Source organism: Oncorhynchus masou, chromosome 11 (assembly GCF_036934945.1).
Source record: "Oncorhynchus masou masou isolate Uvic2021 chromosome 11, UVic_Omas_1.1, whole genome shotgun sequence".
Classification (NCBI taxonomy): domain Eukaryota; kingdom Metazoa; phylum Chordata; class Actinopteri; order Salmoniformes; family Salmonidae; genus Oncorhynchus; species Oncorhynchus masou.
In genome coordinates, this window is record NC_088222.1 from 19,205,450 (window position 1) to 19,226,753 (window position 21,304).

General features: G+C 41.0%; 2 protein-coding genes and 1 pseudogene across 2 annotated transcripts; 1 reads left to right on the forward strand and 2 right to left on the reverse strand.

Moving 5' to 3' along the window:
- Nucleotides 1–310: 310 nt before the first annotated feature.
- LOC135547917 (potassium voltage-gated channel subfamily V member 2-like) lies at nt 311–3,461 on the forward strand. The gene is made up of 2 exons (XM_064977126.1): nt 311–1,618; nt 3,053–3,461. Exons 1-2 carry the CDS (start codon nt 323–325, stop codon nt 3,296–3,298), a joined length of 1,542 nt encoding a protein of 513 aa, XP_064833198.1. The 5' UTR covers nt 311–322; the 3' UTR covers nt 3,299–3,461.
- A 2,666-nt stretch (nt 3,462–6,127) lies between these two features.
- Nucleotides 6,128–7,774, reverse strand: LOC135548270 (pumilio homolog 3-like). The gene is made up of 3 exons (XM_064977693.1): nt 7,671–7,774; nt 7,445–7,535; nt 6,128–6,591 (listed from the first exon to the last, which is right to left on the reverse strand). The coding sequence occupies exons 1-3, from the start codon at nt 7,687–7,689 to the stop codon at nt 6,474–6,476; spliced, it is 228 nt and encodes a 75-aa protein (XP_064833765.1). The 5' UTR covers nt 7,690–7,774; the 3' UTR covers nt 6,128–6,473.
- A 4,127-nt stretch (nt 7,775–11,901) lies between these two features.
- Nucleotides 11,902–20,721, reverse strand: LOC135547812 (pumilio homolog 3-like; annotated as a pseudogene).
- Between the last annotated feature and the right edge of the window lie 583 nt (nt 20,722–21,304).

Genomic DNA, 21,304 nt, shown 5'->3' on the forward strand with positions numbered 1-21,304 from the left:
ATGGTCCGTAATACAGCTCAGAGTCCCCTGCTCTGGATAGGGAATTTGAAATGTAAGGCAAATGAAAGATGTCAGGGTGGTGGGGGGAGGGCGAATGAGAGAGCGAATAGGGGAAAGGGATTGGAAGAGGATATTAGTATTTAAAACTTAAAGCACCCAGATCCTCTCAGTCAGCAACATTAGACGGTCAGGGTTGTTTCTCTCTCTCTCTGCTGGTATACTGCTGTAAGTGACTCAGGAGAGCGTATTAGACCTGTGTTAATGCCTCCACAACACTCCGTGAGCTACCGCGTCTAACCAGGTCCTAGTGCAGACCTCCAGGATGCTCAAGAGAAGGAGACAGAGCCTCTTCCCCAACTACAAAGTCGGGGGGACAGGCCCCACATACAAGGACCCAGAGGAGGACAACCATATTCCCTTCACCCAGAACAACTTGGTGAAACCATGGAACTCCATGCAAGAACTCAGCCGTGACATCTACGCAGAGTACAAAGATGAGGAAGATGTAATGACATACCTGACAAGAGGCCTCTCCTTTCCTGCAAAGAACTACATGCTGAACATCAACGTGGGTGGGACGGTGTATCAGATCTCCTACAGGGTGGCTGCCAAGTATCCCAAGACCAGGATCGGCCGCCTGGCGACATACACAGACCACAACAGGAAACTGGACCTGTGTGATGACTATATTGTCCAGAACAACGAGTTCTTTTTCGACAGAGACCCGGACATCTTCCACAACATTTTCAACTTCTACCGGACGGGCGTCCTCTGGATCAAGGACGAGCTGTGTCCCAGGAACTTCCTGGAGGAGATAAACTACTGGGGCGTGAGGATCAGGAACACACACCGCTGCTGCCGAATCTCCTTCGAGGAGCGCCAGGACGAGCTCAGTGAGCAGCTGAAGATCCAGAGGGAGCTGGAGGCAGAGGTTGAGATGGAGGAGAATGAGGAGTTGTTCCACGGGATGGCGTTGGGCCAGATGCGTCACATCATCTGGAACCTGATGGAGAAGCCCTTCTCTTCGGTCACTGCCAAGCTCATGGCTGTAGCCTCCAGCTTCTTCGTGCTGATGTCCCTGGTGGCCATGACGCTGAACACGGTGGAGGAGATGCAGTATACCACCACCACGGGACAGCTGAGTGGGAAGACCTATGGGGAGTATGTGGAAACCTTCTGCATCGCTTTCTTCACCATGGAATACCTGCTGCGTCTGGTGTCCACCCCGGACCTGCCGCGCTTCGGGAAAAGCGTCCTGAACGGGGTGGACCTGATCGCCATCTTACCCCTCTACCTGCAGCTGGTGCTGGAGTGCTTCGAGACCGACAACTACGGGAAGCACCAAGACATCGAGACGGTGGGCCGGGTGGGCAAATTGGGCCAGGTTTTGAGAATCATGCGTCTGATGAGGATCTTCCGTGTCTTGAAGCTGGCCCGTCACTCTACGGGGCTGAGGGCATTTGGCTTCACGCTGCGCCAGTGCTACCAGCAAGTGGGCTGCCTCTTCCTCTTCATCGCCATGGGAATCCTCACCTTCTCTGCCATGGTGTACACTGTAGAGCATGATGTCCATCAGACCAACTTCACCAGCATCCCTCAGGCATGGTGGTGGGCAGCTGTAAGTAATCCCATACTATTTCATTGGTTATTATAAGTAATTGGCTAAAGATTATTATATTACTTAGTTTCCTTATTTTGAAACATTCACTGTTATGTCCCAGCAAGTAACTGGTATATTATTACAATAACACTGCATATCCTGGACTGTCATTCTGGCCCTGCTCTGTGCTGTCTCTGTTTATTTGGTACTGTTGACAACACACACAATTGGGTTTTGTAGCTGCCCTTATATCCCCACCTTGTTTAATTAGAGCTGATGTGGAAGCTATATTCCAATGCCTAAAATATACACTGAGTGTACTAAATATTAAGAACACTTGCTCTTTCCATCAGACTGACTGATTCCTATTTGCATAAGACCAGTCTTATCAAAATTAGATAATAGTATTTATTCTCAGAGCGCGCTGCCATTAACCACAAACAGTTTATATACAAAATATGACGTCATAGGTTATAAAATGTTCTTTCTCGCAACAGTTCAATAGTTTATTACCACCCCTTTGCTCTCTTTCTCCAGACACACAGTTAAATCAAGAGAGAACTTCAGAAGTTTTCATCCATCACCATTCAGCAGACAGTTCCAGCTAATGGAAACCTAAGAAAACACACACTGCCTTATCTAAACATCCCAGAGCTAAGTTGAGTCGGTTCAACCGTAGGTTAACGACCCTTTCTGCTTACTTAAAAACCCACAATTCCAGTCCCCTCTAACCTGGCGGGAATGGTATTTATTTAATTTAATTACCCCCTGTTTCATGCTCCACAATCCATTCCTTATGAATTAATATTGTTAATCAGATATAATAAAACAGAGTAGAGTTGAATTAGTTATAGTTCTATTTAAAATGTAGATATTGTTTAGTCATTATTCCTAAAATTCCTATCAGGTAGTAGGTGCCAGGTGCACCCGTTTGTCAAGAACTGCAATGCTGCTGCTCAACTCAGTATCAGTAATGCATTCTTAATGTTTATGTACACCTAGTGTACATGCGTGCAAAATGGTATTAAGGACGGCTGAACTCTGCCAGGGGAAAGGTATTTAAGGTTTCCCCTTGGGGCACTTCCACCTTAATTAATTGGAGGCGTTAGACGAGGACATGTAAATTGATCTGTCCTATGTCCATTGACTGTAGACTAACCCAGTCCCTTAGTTCTCTAATTCCATTTAACAATGCTTCAACAGCCTTCAGGAGGACAGCGAATATAGCCCCAGAAACTCAGAAACTACTTCACTCGCCCTCCCTTCGATTTAACCCTCCACACAAAGCTTTTCACATGGGCTCTCCTTTGCCTTCTCCCATGTCTGTCATGAACACTGTGGCACTCACATACACATCATGATTGGTCAACTCCGGTCCTGGCATTGTTAGCAAGTTCAGTAGAGACTACGTTCGTGTTTACAAATAAAATGACGATTGGCCTTCTCCCTCAGGTGAGCATCTCTACTGTGGGATATGGAGACATGTTTCCAGAGACCACCCTGGGCCGGCTGTTTGCTTTCACCTGCATCTCCTTTGGGGTCATTTTGAACGGCATGCCCATTTCCATCCTGTACAATAAGTTCTCAGACTACTACACCAAGCTGAAGTCTCAGGAGTTCACGTCCACAGTGAAGGCTCGGGGAAAGGTCAGGTTCGCCAAGAGGGCGGCCAGGAAGTTAACCAAATGCTGTCCATAGACACACTGGTGAATGTTCTAAGATCACTATGGGAGACTTTCCATTCAATTAAGTTATTTTGTGACTTACGCCACTACCAAGTGGGGTTCCCAGGGAGCTGGAGTTACTATGCATCTGTTTTACTGTATAAATGGTTCAATTCAGGTTTTAGAAATGGATTCTCCTATCAATATGATTTTTATTGCTTGCATAGTTTCATTGCCAAACATGAGATTCATGTATTCAATTACGTACTTGGATATTAATGCTCCTAAGGAGGGAAGTGCAACCTTGCATTGTAGCAAAAATACTGCTGACAAAGTAATATCATTATTCTTTTTCATCTAAAGTGATCCTTCAACTACACGTGAGATTTAGAATCAACGACTTTATACAGAAGAAATGAGGCCTTTGAAAGAAATACAGTTGAAGTGGAAAGTTTACATACACCTTAGCCAAATACATTTAAACTGTTTTTTTAAACAATTCCTGACACTTAATCCTAGTAAAAAGTCCCTGTCTTAGGTCCGCTAGGATCACCACTTTATTTTAAGAATGTGAAATGTCATAATAATAGTAGTGATATATTTCAGCTTTTATTTCTTTCATCACATTCCCAGTGGGTCAGAAGTTTACATACACTCAATTAGTATTTGGTAGCATTGCCTTTAAATTGTTTAACTTGGGTCAAGTGTTTCAGGTAACCTTCCACAAGCTTCAAGAATTTTGTCCCATTCCTCCTAACAGAGCTGGTGTAACTGAGTCAGGTTTGTAGGCCTCCTTGCTCGCACACACTTTTTCAGTTCTGCCCGCAAATTTTCTATAGGTTTGTCAGGGCTTTGTGATAGCCACTCCAATACCTTGACATTGTTGTCCTTAGGCCATTTTGCCACAACTTTGGAAGTATGCTTGGGGTCATTGTACATTTGGAAGACCCATTTGCGACCAAGCTTTAACTTCCTGACTGATGTCTTGAGATGTTGCTTCAATATAGCCATGTAAATTTCCATCCTCATGATGCCATCTATTTTGTGAAGTGCACCAGTCCCTCCTGCAGCAAAGCACCCCTACAACTTGATGCTTCCACCCCCTGCTTCATAGTTGGGATGGTGTTCTTCGGCTTACAAGCATCCCCCTTTTTTCCTCCAAACATAATGATGGTCATTATGGCCAAACAGTTCTATTTTTGTTTCATCAGACCAGAAGACATTTCTCCAAAAAGTACGATCTTTGTCCCCATGTGCATTTGCAAACCGTAGTCTGGCTTTTTATGGAGGTTTTGGAGCAGTGGCTTCTTCCTTGCTGAGCGGCCTTTCAGGTTATGTCGATATAGGACTCATTTTACTGTGGATATAGGTACTTTTGTACCCGTTTCCTCCAGCATCTTCACAAGGTCCTTTGCTGTTGTTCTGGGATTGATTAGCACTTTTCGCACCAAAGTACGTTCATCTCTATTAGACAGAACGCATCTCCTTCCTGAGTGGTATGACGGATGCGTGGTCCCATGGTGTTTATACTTGTGTATTATTGTTTGTACAGATGACTGTGGTACCTTCAGGCGTTTGGAAATTGCTCCCAAGGATGAACCAGACTTGTGGAGGTCTACAATTTATTTTTCTGAGGTCTTGGGAAAATCAAAAGAAATCAGCCATGATGTCAAGCAAAAAGGCACTGAGTTTGAAGGTAGGCCTTGAAATGCATCCACAGGTACATCTCCAATTGACTCAAATGATGTCATGGCTTTAGAAGCTTCTGATCCATTTTCTGGAATTTTCCAAGCTGTTTTAAAGGCAGTCAACTTAGTGTATGTAATCTTCTGACCCCCTGGAATTGTGATACAGTGAATAAGTTAAATAATCCGTCTAAACAATTGTTGGAAAAATTAATTGTCATGCACAAAGTAGTTGTCCTAACCGACTTGCCAAAACAATAGTTTGTTAACAAGAAATTTGTGTAGAAGTTGTAATGACTCTAACCTAAGTGTATGTAAACTTCTGACTTCAACTATGTTTGTATACCACACTATTCCCCTCCAGTCCTTATGGCCATGTTATCCCAACAAGAAGACCTAATCCACTGCAGAACGGCACCCGGTCGGGTCTGAAATAATACGTTCAAAATGCAACATCTGGATGAATCTGCAGACAGGTTAAATAATCTGGGTATCTGGAAGATTGAATCTTCCCAAAGCGGATTTATGAATATGGAAGCAGCTTGCAATGTTTCCACACCAGAAGATTAAAAAGAGTAGGTCACTGATCATGTGTGTTTGGAAAACCTCAAGTACTCTCAGATAAGCAAACATTTCCTCCCGGAAAATATTTGTTGATAAACTCTGTCAGTGTCACCCACAAGGTTCACCAGCCACCTGGACATTGATACTGTATTTCAACTTCAGACCTTTTGCTAAAAAGAGCATCAAAATAACAGCACAGCTCTCAATGTTGATTTGATTCCCAAATTGTCTTCACTGGTCAACAAAATTCTCAAAAGTAGTGCAAGTCCGACTACTGCCATGAGCCTAAACCTCCCAAATAGTAGCCACACAGGCAGCCATTGATAATCCTCTACTGATTAGAAGAATGTGAGGTCTCTGGAAGAAATAAGCTGTTTCGTCTGACTGGGTCTGTCCGGATCAGACACCAGGACAGATGGAACCTGGGCAGGGCCCACTAAATGAATTTGCTAGTGAGAATGCAGGCTTCCTTCCATCAGAGACTACCAGACCGGACCACAGCTTGGTGATTTAACGTGGCATAAAGGTGACAACACACAAACCATCAGGGTTAATATTCTACAGATGAAAAAAAAATGAAATTTGTTTACTGACATTCTCTGCCAATGGATAGTTTGTTGCAATAACATGTTTTATTTTAGTTAATTCCAGCTCCTGGGTCAGCTAGTACAATTCATACCAATCAGTTACAAGATTATACAAAAACACTGCTAGTATTTGTGCCGTTTACATTTAAATACTTGCTCCACAGCTTTACAAACAAGCACACCTAAATGAATTTGACAGAATGCAGTGCAAATCAGTGTTTCTTTTCATCCATCTTCATGTCATAGTAGGGATTTCACCAGGATGGTCAGGTCAAAGGGGACAGTTATGAGAACCTGTGACTCCAGTTGGTGAGGTCACAATAGTTGGTGAAATGTCTCAGAGGGGGTCAATGTTGGTGAGATGGTATCTGTATCAGGCCAGTTTCTCCAGCATAACTTCCACTCCTTTACAGTGCTGGATCTTCTGTAGTTCTGCAGCGTAGTAGGCCTTTAATACCTCCCTGATCTCCCCGGCAACACTCCCATCGGCACTGTTCAGGAAACAAACAAAACATGATTTAACTGACTTGCCTGGTTAAAAGTTTAGAACAAATTTGTATTTCCAATGACTGCCTACACTGGCCAATCCCTCCACTAACAAGAGAGCTTGTTGAAGGTAACCTTTTACATCTTCCCCACATTTCTTCCCCACATCTAATACTGGGTAGTAACATTTCTACCCATACTAAAATTAAAATCAATAGCGAAGAAAAAGTGAACGTCTAGAATTAAATCAAATAATTTCATGTTAGACTATACTGCTTATAAATGAGAACCAGAAATCTGTGTTTAACGTCTTAGTGATTACAGAAGGACAATGGGCACATGGAGGAAGGGGTGGGGGCTAGAGTGAAAAGGAACAAGGGAAGTGGCAGAGAAACCAGAAAATTAAACGAAAGGAATTGAAATGTAATCCACTGCTTGTTGCTGTTTCACAATGGGCAGCTGTGCCCGCCCTTTTCTTACCCACATCACCCAGTGATATGGAGAATGAATACAAACAGTCTCCCTGTAAGACATGCTTAACCCCCAGCTGGCCCCGCCCTTTTCTCCCATTACACTCAACTTCACTGGCAACTAACAAACAGCTAGGCTGATATAACAAGCAGAACATTGACGATTTAAATGTTTAAATAACTAAAAACCAAAGTAATCTTAGTCTAATTTCAGAGCATATGAATCAACAAGATTAGGGAACTTCAATCGGTAGGAGCTGGAATCATTTCTTCTATTAACACTTGTTTTAGTTAAGCACCAGTTTGCTTGCTTTACAGGATTAGTCCATTGTGCTGGAGTTTTGTGACTGGGTAGAGGAATTGGATCTAACAGTGTAGAGGTACTCACCAACAGAGCACGATGGCCCCATGGTTCACTGCAGCCCACGTCTTCAGCTTGTCAATACCCACCATGTCCAACAGGACCCTGAAGAAATGCTCTGTGGAGACATGGTCAGGAAGATACAGAATCAAATCACGAGGCAATATGGACACGCCCACAGCCATTTTTGCAGTTGTCTGTGAGAGTACCACGTCAAGATCATAACTGAGGTGATATGTGCGGTCAGTCATACCTTTTCTCCCGGCCTCCATCTCGTCTTATTCGATCAGCCATGTGCAGCTATAGAACAGGACATAGAGGAGAAATGTTTCCACAATACCAAGCACTTGCTAGAGAACAGAGACACCACAGATTTGACCCTTTGTCCTGATACCAAGCCAGTACAATCATCCCACAGTTGACCAAACAGACAAAAAGCAAACCCAATTTTATTTAACTAGGCAAGTCTGTTAAGAATAAATTATTATTTACAATGACGGCCTACCCCGGCCAAACACTAAAGCAGACAGCGCTGGGCAAATAATGCGCCGCCCTATGGGACTCCCAATTACAGCCAGTTGTGATACAGCCTGGAATTGAACCAGGGTCTGTAGTGATGCCTCTTGCACTGAGATGCAGTGTCTTAGACTGCTACGCCACTCAGGAGTCCAAATGGAGCCGTCAAAACCATTGCTATTCTCACCTATGAGAATACTTCATTCTGCTACTTTAAGGACATGCTCTGGAACTTTGGCAATTTGTAAGTACTTTTTAAACCTCCCGCTTTGAGCTGCTGGTGTCAATGTGTAGTTCATACATGCATCATCTATGAGCAGAACTACTGTCTTACCTCAATTAGCCACAAAATATCTTGTTTGAAAGTTACGCTGTGCCATTTTCCCGAAACATTCTCCCATGTGGGCCAGCCCCCTTGCAATTTGAGTTCCAGCCAATGAGCTTCAGTCCCTCCCCATTTAAGTGACAGCTAGCAATATATTTTTTTATTAACAACAAATATATACATAAAGCACATGAGGGAACACAAGCATACATAGATTACAAACAATGGACAATCGAGCTAGGGGGTACAATATTGTAATATTACAATTACACAAGGACCTTAAGGGACATACATATACTTACAATTCTAACAGCTTTTTTGTTAGTAGAGCATTTAACCGTCTTAAAATACAGTTCAATTTCTTTTTGTAGGGTACGAAAATGAGGTTTTCTGTTTGTAAATTTACAATTGTGTATATGACAATTGGCCAAAAGAATAATGAAATTAATTGTATAAAAATGTTTCAGCTTATTTCTATTGTATGTAAAGAATCCAATCAGTACATCTCTCCACAATAGTGTAAAATCTTCATAAATGTGTTCAATTATAAACCTACTGATGTCTTGCCACAGTTTGCATACAATGCCAAAAAAAAATGCACCGCTGTTTCTGGGTGGTCATTACAAAAGAAGCAATTTGAGTTTGTTTTCCTTAAACTTCTTCATATAGTGGTTGGCCGGATAATATTTATGAATAATTTTAAAGGAAACTTCCTTAATATTGTTAACAAGTAGGTATGTGTGTGGCAACATCCAAACTTTTTTCCAACAGATATGATCAATAAATCCATTCCAATAAGGCATGACATACGATATAGATACAACATCCTGCTGAAACCAGGTTCGTATTGCTCTGTTGTTGAATGGACCAAAAGAGAAACAAATCTTTCCTACTGATGAGTCAACAGGGTCAATAGAAGGTAGGCTCTGAGGGTCAGGTCTTGACATGTTCCTGAATAACATAGGGAATGGCATCTAAAACAATTGCAAAATCTTTAGCTGTTACAGGGACCTTGTAAAGTGATAAGAATTCCTTAACTGTAAAAGACTCTGTATTTACCAGTTGGCTCACCAATAGGATATTATTTCGGAACCAATATTCTAAAAACAAAGAAGTATATTTTTTTTATACAATATATCCCAATTATTCCATATACAATATCTGTGTGGAGAAAAATTGTGTTTATATATTAAGGACCATGACCAGAACCTGCCGACGAAAAGCAGTTTCAGTGAAACTTTGTCAATATTATAATTGCAAAACAACATGAAGTTAAGGCCACCAAAAGTAGAGAAGACATGAGGAATAAAATTCCATATAGAAGTGGGTCTTCTTTGGAATTGTTTTATCCAATTGATCTTAAAAGTATTATTTAAAGTAGTAACGTCCAGAAAATTCAGTCCACCATTCTCACAAGTGTTCATTACAACAGTGTTCCTAATGCAATGGGTACGGTTTCTCCAAAGAAAGTTGAAAAGCATCTGGTCTATCTCCTTGCTTATTTTACTGTCAAGATATAAAGATAGAGCGCCATATGTTAGTCTAGAGATACCTTCAGCCTTGGTTATTAGGACTCTACCTTTTAAAGATAAGTCCCTCTAGCCATTGATTTAGCGTCCTCTGTTTTTTTTAATAAGAGGGTTAAAATTTAGTAAGCCTCTAGACTTCTGATCCTTTGTAATGGTTATGCCTAAATAGGTAAGTTCTTCTTTTACTAGAATACCATAATATGAAGGTGTCACAATCTTTGACAGCTATGAATTCACATTTATTAATGTTAAGATATAGACCAGATGCTTTGGAAAAGGATTGTATCACATTGATCGATATGGGAATTTGGTTAGCGTCTTTCAGAAAAAGTGTAGTACCATCAGCCAGCTGGTTTATAATAATTTCTTTACCAGCTATGGAAATACCTTGTACAGGACTATTATTTAAAGAATTTGCAAGAAGTTGGGTGATTAATAAAAACAGGTACGGAGAGATAGGTCAACCTTGCCTAAGTCCTCTCTTTAACTCAAATCTAGGTGAGGTGCCATATTTCAATTTGATAGAGCTGTTACCATTTGCATAGAGCGTCTTAATAGCCTTACAGGAAAAATCCCCAAAGCCAAGTCTCTCAAGGGAGTGGAAGAGAAACTGATGCTCTACTGTGTCAAATGCTTTATAAAAATCTAAAAATAATATGAAGCTATCCTCTGTTATTAGGTCTGAGTATTCAAGTATGTCTAATACTAGTCTGACATTGTTAGAAATGTATGCTCCTCATGAAGCCAGACTGTTTTATCAATGATTGCATCCAGGACTTCTTTAATTATTTTTTGCAAGTATTAAGGCTAATATCTTAGTAATTATTAAGAAGACAAATTGGACGGCAGTTATCGATGAGCAGCACTTCTTTTTTAGGCTTAGTTATCCGTGTTATTAACCCCTGACTCATTGTAGGAGGGAGAACATTGTTTTTAATACTCTCTCAAAAGACTTCAAATAGGAAGGGAGCTACTTGTTCAGAAAATAATTTGTAAAATTCTGATGTAATACTTCTTTAGATGTTTGATAGACTCTAATCTCTTCAACTTTGGTTCATCACACTGTTTAAATTCTATATCACTGATGGAGTGAACATTATTCAGTGAGTTAAAAAACATATCTGTGGATTCCTGACAGTATGTAGAGCTATACAATTTTCTGTAAAAATTGCTACAGTATTTAGCGATTCATTTTTGGTCATCTGTAATAACACCATCAATGTTTAACTTATGGATAGTGTTATTTTTAGAGTGAAATTTCTCAAGTCTAAAGAAATAGGATGAATTCTGTTCTCCTTCCTCAATCCATTTTTTCCTAGATCTAATAAAAGGCTCATTCTGCTTTTAATTTCTATACAGTTGTATGAAAAAGTTTGGGCACCCCTCTGAGGCTGCATAATAAGTTACTCATTATCACAGTGGCATGCCATTCATTTTCTAATAAAAGCTGAGTACTGGGGTATTGTCCAGACAAAGCTTTTTAGTGTAGCAATATTAAGTTGTATGAAATTTAAATCCGATGTGAAAAATAGGCTATGCAAAAATGTGAGCAACCTTGTCATTCTGTTGATTTGAATACCTGTAACCACTTAGCACTGATTAATTGGAACACACAATCGGTTTAGTGAGCTCATTAAGCCTTGAACTTCATAGACAAGTGCATCCAATCAAGAGAAGGTATTTAAGGTGGCCAATTGCAAGTTGTTCTCTTTGACTCTCTCCTCTGAAGAGTGGCAACATGGGGGCCTCAAAACAACTCTCAAATGACCTGAAAACAAAGATTGTTCAACATTATGGTTTAGAGGAAGGCTACAAAAAGCTATCGCAGAGATTTAAGCTGTCAGTGTCCACTGTGAGGAAATGGAAGACCACAGGCACAGTTCTTGTTAAGGCCAGAAGTAGCAGGCCAGAAGTAGCAGGCCAGAAGTGGCAGGCCAGAAGTGGCAGGCCAGAAGTGGCAGGCCAGAAGTGGCAGGCCAGAAGTGGCAGGCCAGGTAAAATATTGGAGAGGCAAAGGTAAAGGATGGTGAGAACGGTCAAAAACAGCCCACAGACCACCTCCAAAGACCTACAACATCATCTTGCTGCAGATGGCTTAGGAATCGTTCAACAATTCAGCGCACTTTGCACAAGGAGAAGCTGTATGGGAGAGTGATGGGGAAGAAGTCTTTTCTGAACACACGCCACAAACCGAGTCGCTTGAGGTATGCAAATGCACATTTGGACAAGCCAGCTTCATTTTGGAATAAGGTGCTGTAGACTGATGAAACAAAGATTGAGTTATTTGGTCATAACAAGGGACGTTATGCATGGCGGCAAAAGAACACAGCGTTCCAAGAAAAACACTTGCTACCCACAGTCAAATTTGGTGGGGGTTCCATCATGTTGTGGGGCTGTGTGGCCAGTGCTGGAACTGGGAATCTTGTTAAAGTTGAGGGTCACATGGATTCCACTCAATATCAGCAGATTCTTGGGAATAATGTTGAAGAATCAGTCACAAAGTTGAAGTTACGCCCGGGCTGAATATTTCAACAAGACAGCGTCCCTAAACACTGCTCAAAATCTACCCGGGCATTTATGCAGAGGAACAAGTACAATGTTCTGGAATGGCCATCCCAGTCCCCAGACCTGAATATCATTGAGAATCTGCGGGATGATTTGAAGCGGCCTGTCCATGCTCGGCAACCATCAAACCTAACTAAACTGGAGATGTTTTGTAAGGAGGAATGGTCCAAAATACCTTCATCCACAATCCAGACACTCATTAGAGGCTATGGGAAGCAACTAGAGGCTGTTATTTTAGCAAAAGGAGGCTCTACTAAATATTGATATTTTTCTATTGGGGTGCCCAAATTTATGCACCAGTCTAATTTTGTTTTGATGCATATTGCATATTTTCTGTTAATCCAATAAACCTCATTTCACTACTGAAATATTACTGTGTCCATCAGTTATTTGATAGATCAAAATGAAATTGCTGATCCAAACGCCCAATTATTTATAATTGGAAATCATGGAAATTGTCAGGGGTTCCCAAACTTTTTCATACGACTGTATATTATCCAGTTTATTTTGTAACTCAATTAGTTCCATCTTCTCCTCCCCCAAGAGGTCCTGGGTTGTCTGGAACCTGTTTTGTTACTCCAAGTGAATGATCTGTCGGCCGGAAACCTCTCTCTCCATATATCAGTAAGATCAAACTTTTCCATTAAGTATTAAACCCAAATTCTGATTAGATGGCCCCCTAGGTAGACCAACCAATCAGTTGAATTATCTATAGTAATGTTAAAGTCCCCTCCTATCAATAATAACGAATTGGGAAATTTAGATAACCAATGAAGTATGTTTCTCTATAGATTCAAGCAACTCATCAATCTCATGTTTGGTGTTGTACCCGTAGAAGTTTACAGTAATGAGCGTAATATCATTGTAACTGATCACAAGACAAATAAAGTGACCAAATGGGTCACATTCCGAGTGTAGAATATTCCACCAAAGGTATTTTTCATTGTAGTGACACCAGCGGAGCGTTCAGATCCATGGGAAAGCCAAGTATCGTTGCCCCACTGTGACCTCCAGAAGTTGGCATCAGCCGAAATTGAGTGAGACTCTTGGGGGAAAAAGCAAAAATTTGTTTGAAAATGTTTAGCAAATAAAAATAAGGCCTTGCGCTTCACATTGTTTCGTAATCCCCTAGCATTAAGAGAAACTATAGACAAAGACAAAACAATAAAGATTATATAAAAGTATAAACTGTAGTAGGATGAGTCAAAGACGTAGGAGCAGTGAACATAAACGATAAGGAACCGAGATCTGCACCATTTAAGTCAATTATTCCATAACCTTTGAGCTAGACGTTATCCAGCTTTGAAATTCAACTCAACTGAAAATGTATGTTCAAGACCAAACCAAGGGTTCTTGTAGTAAGAGAGACTAAAAACGCTATTTAGTGTAATCAGGAACTATTCTGAGAAATAAAATAAATAATCATTTAAATAAAAGGGTACCTACTATTAAGTGCATATGAAAACTGATCATAAAATAATTGAATAAAAAATGTTTTACATATAAACGTTTAAGACCTTTTGGAATTAAGTATTAATATATAATAATATATCCCATTTAGCAGACGCTTTTGTCCAAAGCGACTTACAAGTCGGCTGGGGCCACTACTTTTACATATTGGTGGCCCTACCGGGAATCGAACCCACGACGCTCTACCGACTGAGCCACACAATAACTAAATAGAGCAATAGAGCAATAACCGTGTAAAGTCAGAGCAGACCTGTATATGCCCTTTAAAACAGTATCTTAGTTACGGTATACATTAAAAAAAATACAGCTTTCAATCTTCTTCGTAAGTTTGTAAACAAAATAGGTCTTCTGGTCATACAAGAACAGAATAAGAAGAATAAATTGAAAAATAGTCACCTGATGCTTGTTAGGTAAAACAACATAAGGAAAATTAGAATACCATGGCTGAAATCAACCTGTTCCTTCTAGTGCGATTTTAGGGAGGAATGTGGATTTCTGAACCGTTGATGAAGTCCTCCGACAAAGTAAGCAGCCTTTCCCTCATTTCGTGCTATCTTGATCGTTGGCCACAACTTGTTCCTTCTTTCTATGTCCTCTGGGCTGAGATGCTCGGTGAAACACATACCGTGGCTCTGAAGGAATGCGTTCTTCCTAGCAGCTTTCCAGACATCATCCCTGTATAATCTGGTAGTGAAGAGGATGATGATACCCCTAGGTCTTGAATTTTGCTGTTGCTTCTTGTCGAGGCGATGCACAACGTCGACGGTATCACCAACTTTGTTCTTCTCTGCAGGCAAAACTTAATTCTCCACCTCTGGCAAGCCGAAGCCTCAGGTTCCATTTTCTTGTGTATTGTTCCAGATCAGTGAGACGTCTATGGTAGACATTGTTATTCTTTTCCACACTTTTTTTTCAACTTTTGCCACTCTCGTTTTCACATCCTTGATTTCACCACATGCAAACTCCAGTCTTTTTCAAGCCTTCGATAACCATGGTGTTCGCGCCTACCATTTTCTCAATGGCGTCACATCAGGAGTTGATGAGTAAGGAGAGGGTAGCCACGATGTCAGAGTTCATGTTCGTTTTTTTGGAGGGTGGAGGTTTGCACTGAGTAACCGGTAAAGAGGGGAATTTGTCATCTTCAACAGCATTCGAAAGCATGATATTATCCATAGGCCAAGCGTAGTTATGGCAGTTGTCTAAAAGCACGTTTCTCTTGTTGATTAGCAAAAGAACGGCTAACTTCTTCCTTTCTTTTTTTGTCACGACTTTGCATGGACATGCCAAAATAAATTATCCAATTATTATTCCAGTCACAGGAAAGGTCTTACATCTTGAACAAATAAAAATAGTAATGACTACACTTGTTTCATTTTTTTCTTCTCAATCTTTCTGAAGTTGGGTAAAAAAGCGTCTGTTCAAGCCGCCATCTTGGCACCTCCCGACAGCTAGCAAGATGCCCACAACAGAGAGAGAGCAATGACGTGGTGCACATCTGCACATATGAGATGTACTATGACATTTTTGGGGACCACGTTTGGCTGGTGAGTGCTACTTTCTGAACTACTGGCTAAAATATTTTTTAAGTACCGGAGAATCCCTGACACACCTGCCCCTGTCCCCTCCTCACCTGCCCCTGTCCCCTCCTCACCTGCCCCTCCTGGTGTGAAGTCGTCAGCGGACAGCTCGGCGACAGCCTCCATTGCAGGACCCAGGTCCCCGATGGCAGACCCCAGAATTTCCCTAAAGGTGAAGCTGCAGGCCTTGTCTATCACCATGGTGCGGATGACAATTGAACTAAGCTTGAGGCATTTAAGTTATATTCTTCAAGCATCAATGGGTGTATATACCATTAAGTCCAAAAATGTCTGTAGCAACTAAGGACTCTAGGGTATATTTGGAAAGTTAACCTCACTTTGTTCTTCAGCAGGGGTGTAAAACTCACTGCAAGTTTTTTGTTTTTTTCCTATCAATTAAGACCTAGACAACCAGGTGAGGAGAGTTCCTTACTAATTAGTGACCTTAATTCAATCAAGTACAAGGGTGGAGTGAACCTGTAGACACTCGGCCCTCCGTGGAATGAGTTTGACCTGTGTTCTACAGTCGAGCTTAGTTGGTGTGGAGGGATTGGTAGGTGGTGGCAGGACTCACCTGTGGGTGTTTCCACCTCCTTTCTCCAGCACCTGGATAATTTCAGGTGATAGGTGGGCGGGGCAGAACTTTCTTTCCATTCCTATTAGTGATGACTTCGGGCAGGGAGGCCAGAATCTCTGATAGGACGACCTGCTTCACCAGCTTAGTGTCATCTATGCAGTCAAAGGCAGGACTAAGAACACACTCTCCCTGAAGAGAAAATTAACAGACCAATAAGTCAGCCACACACACACTGATGTTTACATATTTGCATATCTGACCGTTGCGATCCAATTGTTGTGTTGGCTGACCATTGCAAACTTCCTGATGTACGTCTTCATGGTTTTAATGATGACTTTTCTGTCCTGAAAGTTAGAACCAATAAATCAGTGTACATACATAGGACACACACTAGTCTGTGGTTGGTCATCTCTAGAAGACCTGAGTGAATACTCACCTTAGGTGTCCCATGCCACAGGCAGTGCATTGCGACTTTAGCTCCATCATGGGTGTGGGCCATATACAACAGACTCCCTTATCGACCCAATAATTTCCTGTTAAGTAACATGATCAAAATGGTTTTAGAAACATGGTAGGATTCCCTCAGTAATTTCTACAGTCACTGCTGGTTCTACTTACAGTCCTTTGTTTGGCTGGGGCATGCAGGGTAAAGTCCAGAAAAACTTTGTGCACCAGAGAATGTTTAATCACAGCCTCTCTACGGGAGAAGATAAAATGGACAGAAATCAAAAGCAGTATTGTGATTTATTTGATCGTTTCCTGTGTGCAGAGTGAATGGTTAGAGGTGCGTATGCTCAATAATACTCACTTTGTGGCCATGGGGGTAAGGATCAGTTTCATTTCCTCAAATGCCATTAACCTTGTCTGGGTTAGCCTCCAGCAGCTCTAGTGTGGGGCACACTGCCTACTGGGAACAAACAAACTGTCAGTCACATTCTGCATGTTATCTACACAAGCAGATATTCAGAGACAAGCAATCGGAAAGAGGATTTCTTGGTAACGTGATTATGCAGTCTGTTCAAGACTTTCACTGAACTAGAGGAGAGGTGTTAGAACCCCACTACTGCTTAGTACTCCACATTGCTACAGTGCAGTGGGAGAGGTGTTGGAGGTGTCCTGACCTTGAAGACTTGGAACGTGGTTCCATAGAGCTCCTCTATGAGTCTGAGGATAGCCTTTTCGTTGTAAGGGTACTCCACCAGCGACAACGCATCAGTGACACAGCATCTGTCTCACTTTTCCCTTGAAGCCCACCATCACACCTGCAACCTGCTCTTTGTTCCTGTGGGACACGATGCACATACCAGACGTCAGATTTTCCATTCAGAAACCTGGATTACTTATTTCATCTGTAAACCTCACTGCATGCCAGATAAACTAGTAGTGAGTAGAGACTCAATTAAATGAGGACCTTTATATTCATCCTACAAGATATGTCTTCATACTGGGATAGCATGTCCCCATCCTTTTTAATATCTGAACCATGAATCAGATTATAGTCAAAACAGCTGGTATCTTCAGCCAAGGTCAGGATTACAGTGAAGGTTGCAATGAGTGGAGTTTGAATTATTGACTTGATTCCCCATGTCAATGTCTAAGCAAATGATCAGGGAATTCAACCACAGACTAGATCAAGCTGCATGGCATTATTAATTTGAAATGCGATCACGAAGGTCTATTGTTGAATCACGTACAGATTTAAAATGATTTAATCAACAAGATTACCCTTATTTTGTTTTGACTATTTTGGCCAGCTTTCCTGCCAGGATCTAATGCTAATATCAGCATAAGATCGGATGATATTAAAATACTGTATTGCTAGTGCTACGACTTTATGTATATGCAACATTTGAGGTGGCAAAAGGCTCACTTACCCATACATTAAACACATCTTTTACAATATTTCTGGCATACTTGATTTACTCAACTCGACTATATAATCTACGGAACAGGATAACATTATTGAGATACAGAGCATTGTGATTGGCATGAGAAAAACAACTGACTCATTGCTGACTTGCCTAGTTAAATAACATTTAAAAAATGACTCAGAAGAACAACAGAAAAAACTACTGGCCTTTGAGTTCATCAAAAACCTTGTCTCTGCTTGTCGTTTCCAAACTGGATTAAACACTGGAGGACTCTGGAGTCGTGAGCAAATGCTATCTGAATAAGGAAAAAAATACACTTTATCTGCAAACTTGAGTTGAGCATTTTAGATGTCATGTACTGAAAACAAATTTGAATAAGTATTGTGCTCAACTGTTTTATAGTATTCAAGTATTGACAGTCATTGTCTGTCCAATCATTTCAGTGGATGGCAAATTCTCTATTGTAAGAGATGGAGAACTGCACACTGTCAAGAAAAAAATGAATAAATCCAAAACGGAGGCTTGAATGCAAAATAGAGATGTGATATACAGCAGATAAAATGATGACTTAGGGTGGTCATCTTAAACTTAGTCTTCTCTAGACAGAATGCGATGAGGTGGATGTTCTATTTAAAAACTCTCCACCCGTTAGGCATGAGTGAAGAATTGTTTTGGAAGCGTTTTCTATAAGTGGTATATTGCCTTTTATTGTTCAATACCCCCCCCCCATCAAGTCGTATCTCTATCTCCCTACTTTAATTTATTATTTTATTTTTACCTTTAACTAGGCAAGTCAGTTAACAACAAATTCTTATTTACAATGGTGGCTCCTATGCTCCTATTGACAACTATGCACCTCGAACAGACATTCAATAGTAAGTACCTTAAAAGAGTGCAGACGGCATCTTAAATCCTCCATTGTGCCATGCTCTCAATTTGTACATTGTCAATCTAAGTTATAGAGTTGAAAACTGCCTTTTAGCAATGTAAATGTTAGACTGCTTAAAATTTTAATTGTAAATGAGAATTTGTTCTCAAATTGCCTATATATATATATATATATATATATATATATTTCACCTTTATTTATCCAGGTAGGCAATTTGAGAACAAATTCTCATTTACAATTGCGACCTGGCCAAGATAAAGCAATGCAGTTCGACACATACAACAACACAGAGTTACACATGGAGTAAAACAAACATACAGTCAATAATACAGTAGAAAGATGAGTCTATATACAATGTGAGCAAATGAGGTGAGATAAGGGAGGTAAAGGCAACAAAAAAGGCCATGGTGGCGAAGGAAAACACTGGAATGGTAGATGTGCAGTGGAAGAATGTGCAAGGTAGAGATAGAAACTGTATTCATTATCTTTTAACAAGTTCCTGACTCATGAGTTTGATCCTCTTCTCTTACTCGCAATCTTTCCTGTATTGAAATGGAGATACATAATAAATAAGTACAGGTGGAAATATGCAACTTACATCATTAACCCCCCCCCCAAATTAAAATAAAATGGCACTGGTGGCACTAACTATACTGAACAAAAATATAAACCCTACATGCAACAGTTTTACTCAGTTACAGTTCATATAAGTCAATTGAAATAAATGAATTGGGCCCTAATCTATGGTTGGGCATGGGCCAACACACCTGAGAGCCAGGCCCAGCCAAACAGAATGAGTTTTTCCACACACAGGCTTTATTAGACAAATACTCCTGTCTCATCAGCTGTCCGGGTGGCTGGTCTCAGACGATCCCGCAGGTGAAGAAGCTGGATGTGGAGGTCCTGGGCTGGCATTGTTACACATGGTGAAGCTGGTTGGACTTTCTGCCAAATTCTCTAAAACTACGGAGGTGGCTTATGGTTGAGAAATGAACATTAAATTCACTGGCAACAGCTCTGGTTGCAGTCAGCATGCCAAATGTGTGCCCCATCAACTTGAGACACCTGTGGCATCGTGTTGTGACAAAACTACACATTTTAGTGTCCTTTTAGTCCCCAGCACAACGTGCACCTATGTAATGATCATGCTGTTCCATCAGCTTCTTGATATGCTACCCCTGCTCATGAAACAAGGGCACAACACGTTACATGTTTCCTTTTATATTTTTGTTCAGTATAGAGTAGTTGGTTTAGCCTACCTCCTGACCATCTCCCACACCTGCTTGGCGCTGCTCACTATTTGATAAGTCATTTGTCTCCGTTTGCTGCCGGTTCTGTTTCAGTTCCTTCTTCTGCTGCTTGAAGTCGTCCCATTTGTGCTTCTTTGTCTCAGAACCTGAGCAAACAGACAAGCATTCCCTCTTAGTGTGATCACTGATCATTCATACATAGATGTGAGATTCATGCAACTCAGTCTAAGAAATAGACCTATTTCAAGAAATCCTCTTAATCTTCTGCATACCATTACAAGAAGTACATTAAAAACATTGATCATTGGAGACTACACAGTTCATACCTTCCTCTTCATTGCCCTTCCCAGGTGTGAACATCCTCTTTTTGGTTAACTTTGGGTCTGAACTTTCCATCTGTGGGGTTTTTTGTTCAGGAATTTCTGTGGAGGGTCATTTCCTATAAGGTTAGTGTTCTCAAACGTCTTGCCTTTTTCTCCACTGTGTGGTTCGAATGGCCCTTTTCCTGTTGATTTGGTCCCAGGTTTACTTGTACCTTCTGAACAGAATTTGAAGCTAGTCAGTTAGGCTTACAAGTGGTTTAATCCAGGGCATCATTAAACCAATATTGAACATTAATAGTATCACTACTTCTACCACTAAAGTTACCACACACAAAAACAATGAATGACCTTTTCCGTTCTGTATGAACTTCTTGCCATCTTTAGGGGAAACAAGTTTATTTTTAGGTTCCATTCTCAAGAACTGACTATTAAAAAGGGAGACAAACCGCATGATCAGTAGGTAGTTGCAGCTTACGTTATGTACTAATCATAGTTCCAGCTTGTATACTGCATGTGCTGTGTTTTCCAGTTAAATACAGAAGCAGTAGGTAGCTTGCTAGCATTCAGCTGACTTGCTACCAACCCTGGCAGGCCAGAGAGAACTGAACAGATAAGGTATGATGTGCAATAACGATACATTTTTCCACTGACAAAGGAAACATGTCAACAATATTACTTGAACATGTTCCTACTGTAATGGCATTCCTCCTCCTCTTCTGAGCAACAGCCCCATATGATATTTCTTTGACTACACTACTGATCCTACAGGGCACTTCAGGTGTACTTTACCAAGCCTGTAGTCCCTGGCACTGGCTCTGGCTCTACTCTGTAGGGTCTGTCCACTCTGTAGGGCCTGTCCACTCTGTAGGGTCTGTCCACTCTGTAGGGTCTGTCCTCACTGTCTACCCTGTAGGGTCTGTCCACACCGTCCACTCTGTAGGGTCTATTCACTCTGTAGGGTCTGTCCACACTGTCCACTCTGTAGGGTCTGTCCA

Excerpts from the sequence above, each read along its gene's own strand:
- LOC135547917 (XM_064977126.1), top strand. The coding sequence starts at position 323 with ATGCTCAAGAGAAGGAGACAGAGCCTCTTCCCCAACTACAAAGTCGGG. Across the intron at positions 1,619-3,052 it reads AGGCATGGTGGTGGGCAGCT|GTGAGCATCTCTACTGTGGG; the intron begins GTAAGTAATCCC and ends CTTCTCCCTCAG.
- LOC135548270 (XM_064977693.1), bottom strand. Across the intron at positions 6,592-7,444 it reads GGGGCCATCGTGCTCTGTTG|TGCCGATGGGAGTGTTGCCG; the intron begins GTGAGTACCTCT and ends TTTCCTGAACAG.